At 37.0% G+C, this 12,901-nt stretch overlaps 1 protein-coding gene across 2 annotated transcripts in view; it reads left to right on the top strand.

Annotated features, from left to right (window-relative positions):
• LOC106883684 (protein AF-9) overlaps positions 1-12,895 on the top strand; it is a 35,590-nt gene extending 22,695 nt beyond the window's left edge. Inside the window, exons 2-5 of one of the 2 annotated variants that reach the window (XM_014934787.2) lie at positions 3,639-3,822; positions 7,430-7,656; positions 8,932-9,018; positions 10,356-12,895. In XM_014934787.2, the coding sequence (XP_014790273.1) occupies positions 3,639-3,822; positions 7,430-7,656; positions 8,932-9,018; positions 10,356-12,347 (2,490 nt within the window). In that variant the 3' untranslated portion in view covers positions 12,348-12,895. The remainder of the gene's footprint in view (positions 1-3,638; positions 3,823-7,429; positions 7,657-8,931; positions 9,019-10,355) is intronic. The other variant, XM_014934789.2, reaches the window with a different exon arrangement.
• The last annotated feature ends 6 nt before the right edge of the window (positions 12,896-12,901 follow it).

Below are 12,901 nucleotides of genomic sequence, written 5' to 3'. Positions count from 1 at the left end.
TATATATATAAAGAACGTATTTATATGTGTGTGTTTGTCCCCCCACCATCACTTCACAACTAATGCTCTGGTGTGTTTATGTCCCCATAACTTAGCGGTTCAGCGAAAAGGAACAATAGAGTAAGTACTAGACTTACAAAGAATAAGTCCTGGGGTCGATTTCTTTGACTAAAACCTTATAAGGTGGTACTTCCCACATGGCTGCAGTCTAATGACTGAAACAAGTAAAAACAATGTTGTTTTGAATTAATCCTGCATTTTGTTGTAGCTTTGAGATTTTGATTACATGATTGTATATTTTTAAAATGACATTATAGAGTCGGTGCAAGAGGCCAGATCTGGCTGATTTGAATATAAAACAAGTAGAATATTTGCGCCAGATATGGCTGGCTTAAATGCTGAAAGGTTAACTCTCTTGGTCATACTTCTAATGAAATATACTGTTTCAGTTAATTTTGGCATTCTTTCCATGACATTTATGATATCTAAAGGAAAGACAGCTCTGCATTTGGTCAGGTACATCTTCGTACAAGTGTCATCACAGGTATTACTGTCAGAAGGCAAAAAGCCGGAACAGACACTGCAAGATATCCTGCCTGGCATTCTATCAGTTCTGTCAATCCACAGCCTTGGATTGGCACATTTTCATTGTTCCCAGAAAGATGAAAAGCAGAGTTGACTTCAGTGGCATTTGAAATCAGAGTGCAAAGTTGCAGAACAAATGCTGCATGTCAACTCCCTAATAACTTTTGCTAATTTATTGTCACATAAAAATAGGTGGGCTGCTGTTGAAAATATTAGCTGTTAAAATGTAACATGCAAAATGTGTATGACTCACATTTTCTGTGAATAATATGCATTTTTCTCTCTAAATATTGAAAAGAAAGGCCATGTAAATAATGTACCTGTTAGATTCACAAAGTATTAAAGGATAGGTTGTGGTGTATGTGCACATTAAAATTGCCATTAAGTGCACTAAGTGACAGAACAACCAATTTCTCCTGAATGCCATAAGTCTTTACTGTTAGTTACTGAGAATGTCAATAAGTAACTAGACAAATTATTCTATATTATATCTAATAGCATATATTGCTTTTGCATTCAGTATAATGGAAACATTTCTGTCCCCTTCTGTCTGTCTCTCTCTCTCCTTCACTCCCTCTCTCTCACTTTCATTTTTCACCCCAGTTTTCTGTTAAGATTGTGGAGGCGCAATGGCCCAGTGGTTAGGGCAGTGGACCCATGGTCATAGGATCGCGGTTTCGATTCCTAGACCGGGCGTTGCGAGTGTTTATTGAGCGAAAATACCTAAAGCTCCATGAGGCTCCGGCAGGGGATGGTGGCGAACCCTGTTGTACTCTTCCACCACAACTTCCTCTCACTCTTTCTTCCTGTTTCTGTTGTACCTGTAATTCAAAGGGTCAGCCTTGTCACACTGTGTCACGCTGAATATCCCCAAGAACTACGTTAAGGGTACACGTGTCTGTGGAGCGCTCAGCCACTTGCATGTTAATTTCACGAGCAGGCTGTTCCGTTGATCAGATCAACTGGAACCCTTGACGTCATAAGCGACGGAGTGCCAACCACCAACAATCTGTTAAGATTGCAAATTTGTAAATTGTCCATCTCATTCATTCAATTACAACTATTTGGAAATGTTAATTAGGGAGCCTCCGAGCAAATTTTTTCTAGTGGCCCACTTATCTATCTTTACCCATGTCTCACATATGTATTATATAAATATCATGCATGTATAGATATCCGTTTGTATCCATCACTGGCAATGCTTATGTAAGCTGAAATTAAACAAATTGTGATTCAAAATACTATTTGAAATCATCAACTGCCAATGGCCCATGAATAAAAACAATAGAAAAATTTTTTAGAGAAGATTCAAAGCCCACAGAGAATCTCTATGGCTTATTGGCTGCACTCTGCTTATTGCTGACACCTGACTATGTGGTTACTTGACCTACTTGAAATAACAGCCAAGTTCCTTCAAATCACATCTCGCTACCTAAATAAAAAAGACACAACAACTACTGTATTTCTTGATATACAAAAAAAATGACAAGATAGTCATGGCTAGAATACCTTTGATCAGAGTTGACTTGGGATTAAACAACAATTCCACCACTCCATTGAATGAACAAGGAACCTTTGTGCGATTGCTTAACTATGTAGAAATATCAGTTAAATTTCCCTAAGATCTAATCCTACCGTCTTATTGCAGTTCTGGATTCACTGTCTTGTCTGAAAATAAAGTGGTGGTCATGACTGAAATGCTTTTTTTCATAGATCTGTTTGTTCAAAGTTGACCCATGGCTAAACAACACCAATTTCCTTACTCTCATTTTCTCCTCCAGTGTTTTGAGCATCGGCTGTTTCAGCCTCAGCAAGCTAATCCTTTTTGTTAATCCAGGATAGCCTGAAGGGTCCTATAGACACTGGCTCACCTCCTGTTTTAACTAAATAATAATAATAATAGTAATCTTTTCTACAGAAAGCACAAGGCCTGAAATTGATGGGGAGTGGGACTAGTCAATTACATCGACCCGTGTTTCACTGGTACCTAATTTATCAACCCCAAGAATTTGAACTAAGAATGTAAAGACAGACGAAATGCTTAGCAGCATTTCGTCCAGCATTCTAAGAATTTTGCCAGCTCACTGCCTGAATAATAATAATAATAATAATAATAATAATAATAATAAAACAGTAGAATACAAAGATATTCAGTGTTGGCAAATAGTAATACAGATAGCTGAGAGTGGAATTAATTTTATGCGATGAAGAAGAAAAGTTTAGCATTTCAGGCAGAATCTTCTTTACTGATGGAAGGAATGTTTACACCATTTTTTATCTTGCAACTTTACTAAATATTTTTTTCCTCTCCTTGAAGTTTTCTATCTCAAAGTTCTCCTCTTAGACTTCTCTTCTTCCTTAAGGTAAAACAATTTATTCCACTGTGTTTTTCCTTTCCTTTCTTCTTCGTTCTTCTTCTGTCTTGCAAATTATTTGGCAGCTGCACTGGTGCTGGTGGCATGGAAAAAAACAAAAAACACTTAATGTGCATTGTAAATTGGTTGGTGTTAGGAAGAGTGCCCAGTCACAGATACCCTGCCAAAGCTGATACCGGAACTCAGCTCAGCTCTGTAGCTTGCTGAATTCTACCAAACTGTTCAACCTATACTGGCATCGAAAATGGATGTTAAATGATGATGATTTATGAAGTCTTCATATAATCAATTGATTGCTTGTGTTTATCACAGAGATTAGAAAAAGTTACATTAGTCAATGACCTACTCCTTAAAAACATGTGTCTCAATGCAAAAACTGTGTTACTGTGAGGCATAACTATGGCCTAAAACTTGGACATATAATACATTCACTTTTATAAAAGATTTAGCATTTATTGAGAACTGTAGATTCATCTGCTCCCCTGGTAGAAACCCAGTTTATGTAACACAAATGTGGTTGTGTGTTGAATTTAGAGTTGTCTTTGGTTTCATAGCCCACCACTGTTAAGATGTCTGTTTTTAGCCATAAAATCGTATTGATTAATGACATTTGTCTTTACCTGAACAAAATTTAATACTTATACAAATGTCCTTATTTTTTCTCTCTCATTTTTCTAGAATAATTTAGTCCAGGTGAAGGTTGAAATTGGTCATCAAGCCAGTCTACGGAAGAAAGTTACTCCAAATGGATTCACTCATGACTGGACAGTATTTGTCCGAGGACAGAATGACAGTCCCATTCATCATTTTGTTGATAAAGTTATTTTTCATTTACACGAGAGTTTTCAGAAGCCAAGACGAGGTAAAGTGCATTTTTAACATATCTATTCCTATCTACTTACATTCGCTTGTGTGTTATTAAAATTAAGTACCAGTCAAAAACTGATCTATCTAAGTGACTGTAACCTCCTCAACTAGAATCTATAATCGAAGATGCTTTCTCAGGATATTAAGATATTTTTAACATGAAACCAATGGTAACCTTAATGCCTGAATAAAAATATTTTATCCACCAATGCAGTGTTGAGCACATGTTCTCATTGTTCAACATTTACGTGTACATATATCTTTTATCTTATTTCAATCATTTGACTGTAGCCATTCTGCAGCACTGCTTTGAAGGGTTTCAGTTGAACAAACTGACCCTGAGACTTATATTTTTAAGCCTGGTACTTATTCTATTGGTCTATTTTGCTGAACCGCATGATGGGCTTCTTTTAGTTTCCATCTACCAAACCCACTCATGAGACCTGAGGCTATAACAGGACACCTGCCCAAGGTACCAAGCAATAGGACTGAACTCAGAACCATGTGGTTGGGAAGTAAGCTTCTTACCACATTAAGTTGAGTTGAATGATTTTTATCAAAGCTGTATCTTCATAATTACTCTGGATTTAGTCAGTAAACGTATATGTGTGTGTGTGTGATTAAGAAATTTGCTTCCAAACCATGTGCTTTCATGTTCAATGATACTTTGAGCAGTTGTCTTCTGCTATAGGCCCAAGCTGACCAAAGCCTTTTAATTGGATTTGGTTGACAGAAACTGGAAAAAAAGCTTGTTGTGTGTGTGTGGATGTGCACGCAGGCATGTATGACTGTGTGTTTGTTTACATCTATGCTCACTTATTCAAAAATCATGGTGTTCAAGCAACATTGTTTTTGACACTACTCCCATCAATAACATGTCCACTTGCTTTGTACCTTCAAAGTCATGTGAATTATGAGATTCTTTACTCAAAAATCTAGTAAGGTCTAGTGTCAGGTAGAGCATCCAACTGTAAAACAATACCTCAGTTGCATATATTCATTCAACTCAAACTAGTCAAGAAAAATTTATGTAATGTGAACAAATGTGTGTATGTATACTGCCATACAATGTGTGTGTGTGTGTGTGTTTTTTTTTCTCCTTGCAAAATGAATTAAAAATTTGCCCTGCTTCTTATGTCTTCTCAGAACTTCTTAAAATCACTTTCACTGAATGAAATACACCAAAAATTTCCTTTTAATGTCTACAAAACTTCTTCGCAAAATAGAGGTGAATTTTATATGGAATCATGTCTTATATGCTGCCAAATACACAACTCAATTTCACTTTCAGATGAGTTGTAGGCTCAACAGTTTAATACAGCCATCTGGTCCTTGGGTGTTTTTTGAAAGAATCACTCGGTAGCAAGCATTTGGATCAGATCCTTGATTTTGTCCAAAGCCATATTTTTTCACAGCGCTCTTCTGGAAGAAATACAAATTCACGGGAACTGCTCCTTCTCTGCTTACTAAATTGAATATTATAAAAGTAGACTTCAACATTGTTTTAGGAACATTTCAATGACATTATCTTTATTTTTATATCCATGTTTCCATAATGGCATGAGTTGGTTGGGTCATTAGGATATACATAATCTTGCACTCACAGTAACAGACAAAATCAATCTACTTTAGTGTTATGTCTACTGTGTGGGCTGTATACATTTTGATGTGCTACGTAAACTACACAGGTGTGATTTTTATTTGAAATCATTACCTTTGTAGATGGGTAACCTGCAATGCAGCACGTGGAGCTCATGTTCCACTTGTATTTTCCATAACTGGATCTTTTTCATACCACAAGCCACTTTACAGAATGTACTGGTTACATTTATCAGAGTGCTGACTCTAGAGAACTTGTTTGTGACAGGACTAGGGTGTGAGATTTTTTCACACAACTGGCTTCATCCATACTCTACACATGACCATACCAGTGCAGTTGTCTCTCTTGCACACCGCATCTGATGCTTCTTATGTCCAGCTTTTCTCTGAGGGCGCTTACACTCTGTCGTGTATGCACACTGACATTATAAATCTAGCGGAGCATACTAGCTTCATTTCTTGCAAGCTTACGCATGTCCTCAGCAGTCACGGCCCATGTTTCATTGCCGTGTAGCATGGCTGTTCGCACACGTGTCATACAGTGTTCCTTTCACTCTGTGTGAGAGGCTCTTTGTTACCAGCAGAGGCAAACTAGTGTTTTGAAAATTTGGTAGCATGTATAAGAATAGTTTTGAGAAAGTTCAGGGGGTTTTTATCTTTGCTGGCAACAGTGGTTTTCTCCTTCAAGGTTAGGGTCAGCTTGTATGACACTTGTGTACAAAGTATGTTGCTGCATGGCAGCGAGACGTGGGCCTTAAATGTGAAGGCTCTGCAATGACGAGAAAGAAATGAGACAAATCTGCTTCACTAGATATACCATGCATGAACAGTGAACTGAACTGAGAGTGAAACTGAGAATAAGTAGATTAAGTAGCATGTAAAGAGAGGAAATTGTGATGGTATGGGCACATGATGTGGGTAGATGGCAGCTGTGTAAGCAAGTGCATAGTGTTCAAAAGTGAACGGTGCTTGTGGAAGAGGGAAACCAAGGAAGGTTTATGGATGTGGCAGTGAAAAATGATCTCAAGATGTCTCATCTAACAAAGGAGAAGAAGGACATCCATCTGTAGAAATTAAGCGCAAAATGAAGAGTTGGAGCAAGATGTAGTTCTCTGATCTCTAGATCCTATCAAACTGTCTGAGTCATGTTTGATGGCACTCCGTCGCTTATGACGTCAAGGGTTCCAGTTGATCCGATCAACGGAACAGCCTGCTCGTGAAATTAACGTGCAAGTGGCTGAGCACTCCACAAACACGTGTACCCTTAACATAGTTCTCGGGGATATTCAGCGTGACACAGTGTGACAAGGCTGGCCCTTGGAATTACAGGCACAACAGAAACAGGAAGTAAGAGTGAGAGAAAGTTGTGGTAGAAGAGTACAGCAGGGTTCGCCACCATCCCTTGCCGGAGCCTCTTGGAACTTTAGGTGTTTTCGCTCAATAAACACTCACAACGCCCGGTCTGGGAATCGAAACCGCGATCTTATGACCGCAAATCCGCTGCCCTAACCACTGGGCCATTGCGCCTCCTATCTGATTCATACCAGCATAGAAAACAGATATAAAAAGATGATGATAATGAAGTTTGTTTCACTACTTTCTACCCTCTTCAGATTTCAGATCACTTGTCAGTTTTATGTCAAGCATTGTCCTTATTTACACAAATTTCTTCTTTTCACATTAAGCTCTATTCTTCCTTTGTTTCTGCCATAACTATAACTTTCGTTTCTTTTCTAAGAACTTGCTTGGTTACTTGTTTGTTCTGTCTGTCACCACATTCTCAATTCACTTTTTTTTTAAATACTTGTATTATATTCAACAGTCTACTAATTCCTTCCTATAATAGTTCAGCACAGTATATCTTCTCTGAAACTATATTCTTTCTCAGAGAAAATTTTATATTATTTATTTGTTTGTAAATTTCTTTGTTTTATTTCAGTGTATTCAAACGTTTTTTTTTGTTTTTTTTTTTTAATTTTATTTGATTATTATTTTTTTTCTAGTTGTTAAAGAAGCTCCATTCCAGGTGACAGAATCAGGTTATGCTGGCTTTTTATTACCAGTGGAACTTTATTTTAAAAACAAAGAAGAGCCAAAAAAGATCCGATTTGAGTATGATCTGTTTCTACAAGGTTTAGGCGGCCCAGCAGTCAATAATTCACGATGTGAGAAATTAACTTTTCAAAACCCCACTGAAGAATTCAAAGAGAAACTATTCAAAGCTGGAGCAGTAAGTATAAATAAAGGGAAAGCAAAGAAAAAAGAAGGCATTTGTCTTTTCTCACTTTCTGTGTAGTTTGTTTAGGGCTAAGATTTTGTTCTATGGATAGAAGAGGTTCTTCACAGGTTTAATGTGGAATATTTCATTGTTCTCAAAAATTTGCAAAAAGAACAGATATATGAGATATTTTGAAAGGTAGTAACTTCAGGATTTTATCAGTGTTCTAGGTTTATGTGGCCATTGTGACTTTTGGATTTGTTTTATTAGTTATTTTGAAGAAGTGGCACAATTCCTCGTATCTCTTGTGCTGGTGAAAGTGATGCATTTGATGTCCATCTTGAACTTAATCGAACTAATAGTTTTAGAACAAGGGTTGATCTTGAGTTAATCAATGCAAATCTCCTTGTTAAACTGTGATTGACCAACAAGCATCATGTCCACCTCTTCTGTCTTTAGTCATGGAAGATGCTCTGCTAAATATTTAAATTGAGAAATAAGTGCTGTCTAGTCCCAGATCACTCCTGCTCAAGTAGACCTATGAACAAAGCATTCTAGCTATGATCATCCTATCTTTTCAGAGAGTTTATCTGTGACTATATTATCAAATGTGATTTTCTCAATTTAAATATGTAGCAGAGAATTCAGAGTACCTTCCATGACTAAAGAAGGAAGAGTTAGATATAATGCTGGTTGGTCAATCTCAATTTAACACACAGATCAGTATTGATATAACAGGCTGAGTGACCCTGTAGAGATACCCATGGCTTATATGAAAGAGTTGCTAAAGTGTCAAAGGGGATGTAAACATTGTAACCAAGAATGACATGTAAACTAGAGGATCTAGAGCAATTAAAATATAATATATATAAAAATTGGATAGTTGAGGCATCGCTGATGACTGACCTGTAGTGGTTGAAGGATGGATACACGTGAATGGATTTCTATCATTCCCCTCCCCCTGTTCAACCAGGAATGCTAATGAAACATTTTTTCAATTATATAATGTTGTTATGGTAAAACTGCAGTTCTATATAGTACTTATTTACAGCTATGGAAATTGGACCACCTGTAGTTATGAGTCTGCCAGGAACACAATGCAGTACAGTCAGCATGATGCAAATAGTCAAAAAGACCCTTCCCATCCCTCCAACCTCACCCCAGTCAGGTATATCATTAGCAATTCGGCCAGATGTAAACCTCTCTATTTGGTCTATCTGTTATTAACCAGTGAGATACCCATCCTCTTCCACTTAATTGAGTCTTGTAAACACTCAGTTTTTTTAGTGTTTCTGCTTTCAGGCGGCGCCTCCCACCCAATTTCTACCCATTAGACAGGATATGAAACCAATTAAATCCAACGGGTCTGCTAAGGTAGGTGATGTCTTAAGACAGCATTAAACCCCAAAGAATGTATTTTTTTAACCTGCGATCTCATTTAGACAAGTATTTTGTGCTGTTTGCACATCACTACTCTGTCACATTCCTCCATCAAGTTTATAGAAACTGATGCCATACATTTTGCCTTTGAATTCTTCAAGACTCTGAAACAATCATTGTATTGTTTAGCCCCAAGTTTCCCTAATTGAGCAAATCTGTCAAGGGCATTTTATCCATGGCTGTCTCATTTCAAGCAGTATTCTTTTAACTATGTTAGCCAATATGGCATTTTTTTTGTTTTCTGAATGGTAGGGTATGATTTGAGGGAAATTTAATTGCCATTTCTAGCACATCAAGTAATCATTGTATATGTTCCCTCATTAACTTGAGCAGCCATTGTGTTATGGCAGCAGACATGTTAGGTTTGCTTGTCTAACTACAAAATAGGTATCACTTCTACCTGACTGTTGAGTGCTTTATTAACCAGAGATGAGAGAACAAGCAATAATATCCAGTGCAGCACTTCATATCTGCAAGTTCAAAACTAACACAGGTAAGATTGAAACAATAATGACACCATCATATTAATATGATGGTTTGGAAGTTTTTATGGCAAAACACTTACAGTCATTGTTGTTGATTTTATTAATGATAATTATTTCTTTGCAATGTGTTGAAAAACAAATGTTGGTCTTCATTTCACTGTTGAATATTTGTGTGTGTGTGTGTGTGTGTACATGCACAGAGTAAAAATCTATTTCATGTATTCAGGTTTATTAGGTTGGAGCTTATCCCATTCCCTAAGGCATTTAAGTGATTGGGACTGAAAAGCTCCTTGAAGAGGACACCAGTTTGTTGCTATCTCTGGTGCTCAGTTGCAGCTGTTTGACTGGAGCAATGTAAAATGAATGAAAACACTGTGCTGCCAGATCCAAGAATTGAATCCACAATCATGAGCCTAACATTCTAACCACTATATATGTATGTATGTGTGTGTGTGAGGTATTTGGGATTGTATATCTTGACCTGAAGGTTTCATGCAATCAATGTTATATTTGGCTGTACTTGTCAGCAGATCTAATTTCTTCACAATCTGTTAATGAATATAGCTGACCATAAGGTGATTGCATGAAAACTTGAGGTCTAGATATGTCATCACATTTATATATGACAAAAAATATGTTATGCCCCACACACTTCTAACATGTTTTTTGTAATTCTAAATAAACAAAAAATATATACATGTGCACGCACACACACACATTGGATGTTTCTAACATATTTGGCTATTAAATATCTGCTGTATATCATGTTCTTGATTTTATTTTCAGACTAAACTGAAGCAAAAGATGATAACCAGCGGAGTTGCTTCAAAAGAAACTAAGTCAATTAAAGATAAAATGTCTCCTAAAGAATCATCAAAACGGCCTTTAGAGTCTTCCAGTAATGAAGAAGGTGAACGGAAGAAGATTAAACTCAGTATTAACCTGGGAGAAGGCAAAGTTAAAGAGAAACATAATGACAGTAAAGAGACTTCGTCGAAGGAGAAGTCGAAAGATAAGCATAAAGACCGACAGAAAAACAAAGAAAAAGACAAGAAACACCGGAGTAAAGACAAGCTGTACACGGGGAAGGAAAGGGACAAGAAGGGTGAGAAAGAGAAACTTCTACCAGTGAGCAGCAAGGAAGAAAGTTTTAAAAGTCAGCAGATCAAAAGTGAAAAGGCCAGCAGCTTGACTGATTTCAGTGACCTAAGTAACCCCAGTTCACCATCAACTACAGATTGTATGAAATCATCGAAACTATTGTCATCATATGAGGCTGGTGATGATTATGATGATGACCATCCATTCAACTCATGCAGCAGTTCAGTGTTAACTTCACCAGAGAGCCACAAAGATTCATCGTCAAACAAGTCAGTGAGCAAATCCTCAAGTTCCCACAAGTCAAGTTCTAAGTCTAAGGGTGACACAGGTTCCAGTGAGAAGAGAAAGTCGGCTCCAGGCAGCTCTGACTATGATGGTGAGAACAAAAAAACAAAATCTCAGAAAGAAGACAAGAAAGAAGGTTCGAAAGATCACACAAAGGAGGAGAAGAAAGAGAGTAAAGAGAAGGAAAGTAAAAAAGAGAAAGATCGATCAAAGAAAGATGGTAAAGAGAAGGAGAAGAGTTCACGGGAAGAGAAGAAAGTGAAAGAGAACAAGGATCGAGATGGGAAAGATGTGAAAGGGAAGGAGATGAAGTTGAATCTGGAGTCTAAGGATAAGATTAAGAAAGAGAATAAAGAGAAAATGAAATCTCACAAAGAGGAAAAAGATAAGAGTAGCAAAGAGAAAGATGCTAAGGCTAAAGAAATTGGCAAGGATAACCGCAGTAAAGAGAGCAAAGAGAGTAAAAGTCTGAAAGAGAATAAAGATGGTAAGATTCTGAAAGATGGCAAAGAAAATAAAACTCCCAGAGATGGAAAAGGGATGAAATCACCAAAAGAAATGAAGGATAAATCAGCAAAAGAGAGCAAAAATACGAAATCACCAAAAGATTCCAAAGAAACTCCCAAAGACAGTGTGAAATCTCCGAAGGAAGGTAAAGATCTTAAACACTCTAAGGAAGAGAAAGAAATGAAGTCTCCGGAAATTAGTCGAGACAATCCAGTAGCTTCAGAAAATGTTTCCAAAGACAAGAAATATGACAAACTGTCTAAGGACAATTTGAAAGCAACCAAAGACATTAAGTCATCGAAAGATATGAAAATGAAAGATATTAAAGAAAAGGACTCTAAAAGTAAGGAATTTAGGGATAAAACTGGCAAATCTATTGTGAAGAAAGAGAAAATAGAAACTGGTCTTACCGATAGCCGAAGTTTGAAGAAGGATATTGAAAGTGTAAAATCTAGTAACAATAAGCCAGTCGTGAAAACTGAACCAAACGTAGCTGATCACTCAGAGAGCAGTGATAAAGAAAAGTCACGAATGAGCAGCACTAAAGACAAAAACACTGCTAGACTCAGTTCTGAAGAGTCTCCAGATAGGGATAGCAAAGAACAAGTAATTGGAGATTCCTTATCTGAACAGGAAGATCTTACACAGGAGGAGCTGGAGGAAATCTCACCAAACGGTTTCACTGTGAGAATACTCTGTGGCATAATGAATGTTGTGAATTCTTCAAAAGACAGGGACTTGGTTCAAAAAGTTGCCTGTTTGGCAGCTGAGGACACTAACTGTTTGGTGGAGAAGGGATTTTTCAAATTTGACTTGATGAATGTTAGTGCTGAGTGTGTGAAGAAAATTCAAGAAGTGGTTGAAAAATTCTCCGGAGATCCCTAATACCAATGCAGAGTTGGTTGTTATTTGTGTTTTTTTTTTCCCCCTAAACTCCCCTTCACCTCGTCTGAATATGTGTGTGTGTGTGCATATACATGCATTAACATATTACATCTCTCCCTCTCCCTTTGTCCTGTCATGACAGTTGCATTTGTGGAGAAATGTGCAAATGTTTATTTGATTACTTGTTTAGACAAAGAAAAAAGAAAGTAAGGAAAAAAAAAGCTAATAATGGAAAAAAGATGTGAAGTATGAACAACTATGGAAAAAAAAAAGTATTTGTATGAATGAAAAAAGGAAAAAAAAGACACATAAAAGAAAGAGAAAAAAATTGTCTGAGAAATGGTTCACTGTATCTTGTTTCTTGGGAGAATTAGGTGGAGAACAATTTCATAACTATATTGTCTGTATGTACACATACCTGTGTGTGTGAGCACGTGCACATGCAAGCATGAATGTGTTTGGTGTTCATTGATGGAAAGTATCTCTTTAAGGCTTGCCGAAGAGGTTGTCATCAGAACAAAAAAAGTTGTTTCTCTTCAATTCACACACACACA

This window comes from Octopus bimaculoides, chromosome 17 (assembly GCF_001194135.2).
Source record: "Octopus bimaculoides isolate UCB-OBI-ISO-001 chromosome 17, ASM119413v2, whole genome shotgun sequence".
Taxonomy (NCBI): Eukaryota; Metazoa; Mollusca; class Cephalopoda; order Octopoda; family Octopodidae; genus Octopus; species Octopus bimaculoides.
The sequence above is the reverse complement of the archived record's forward strand: the minus strand, read 5'-3'. Positions and strand labels throughout refer to the sequence as shown.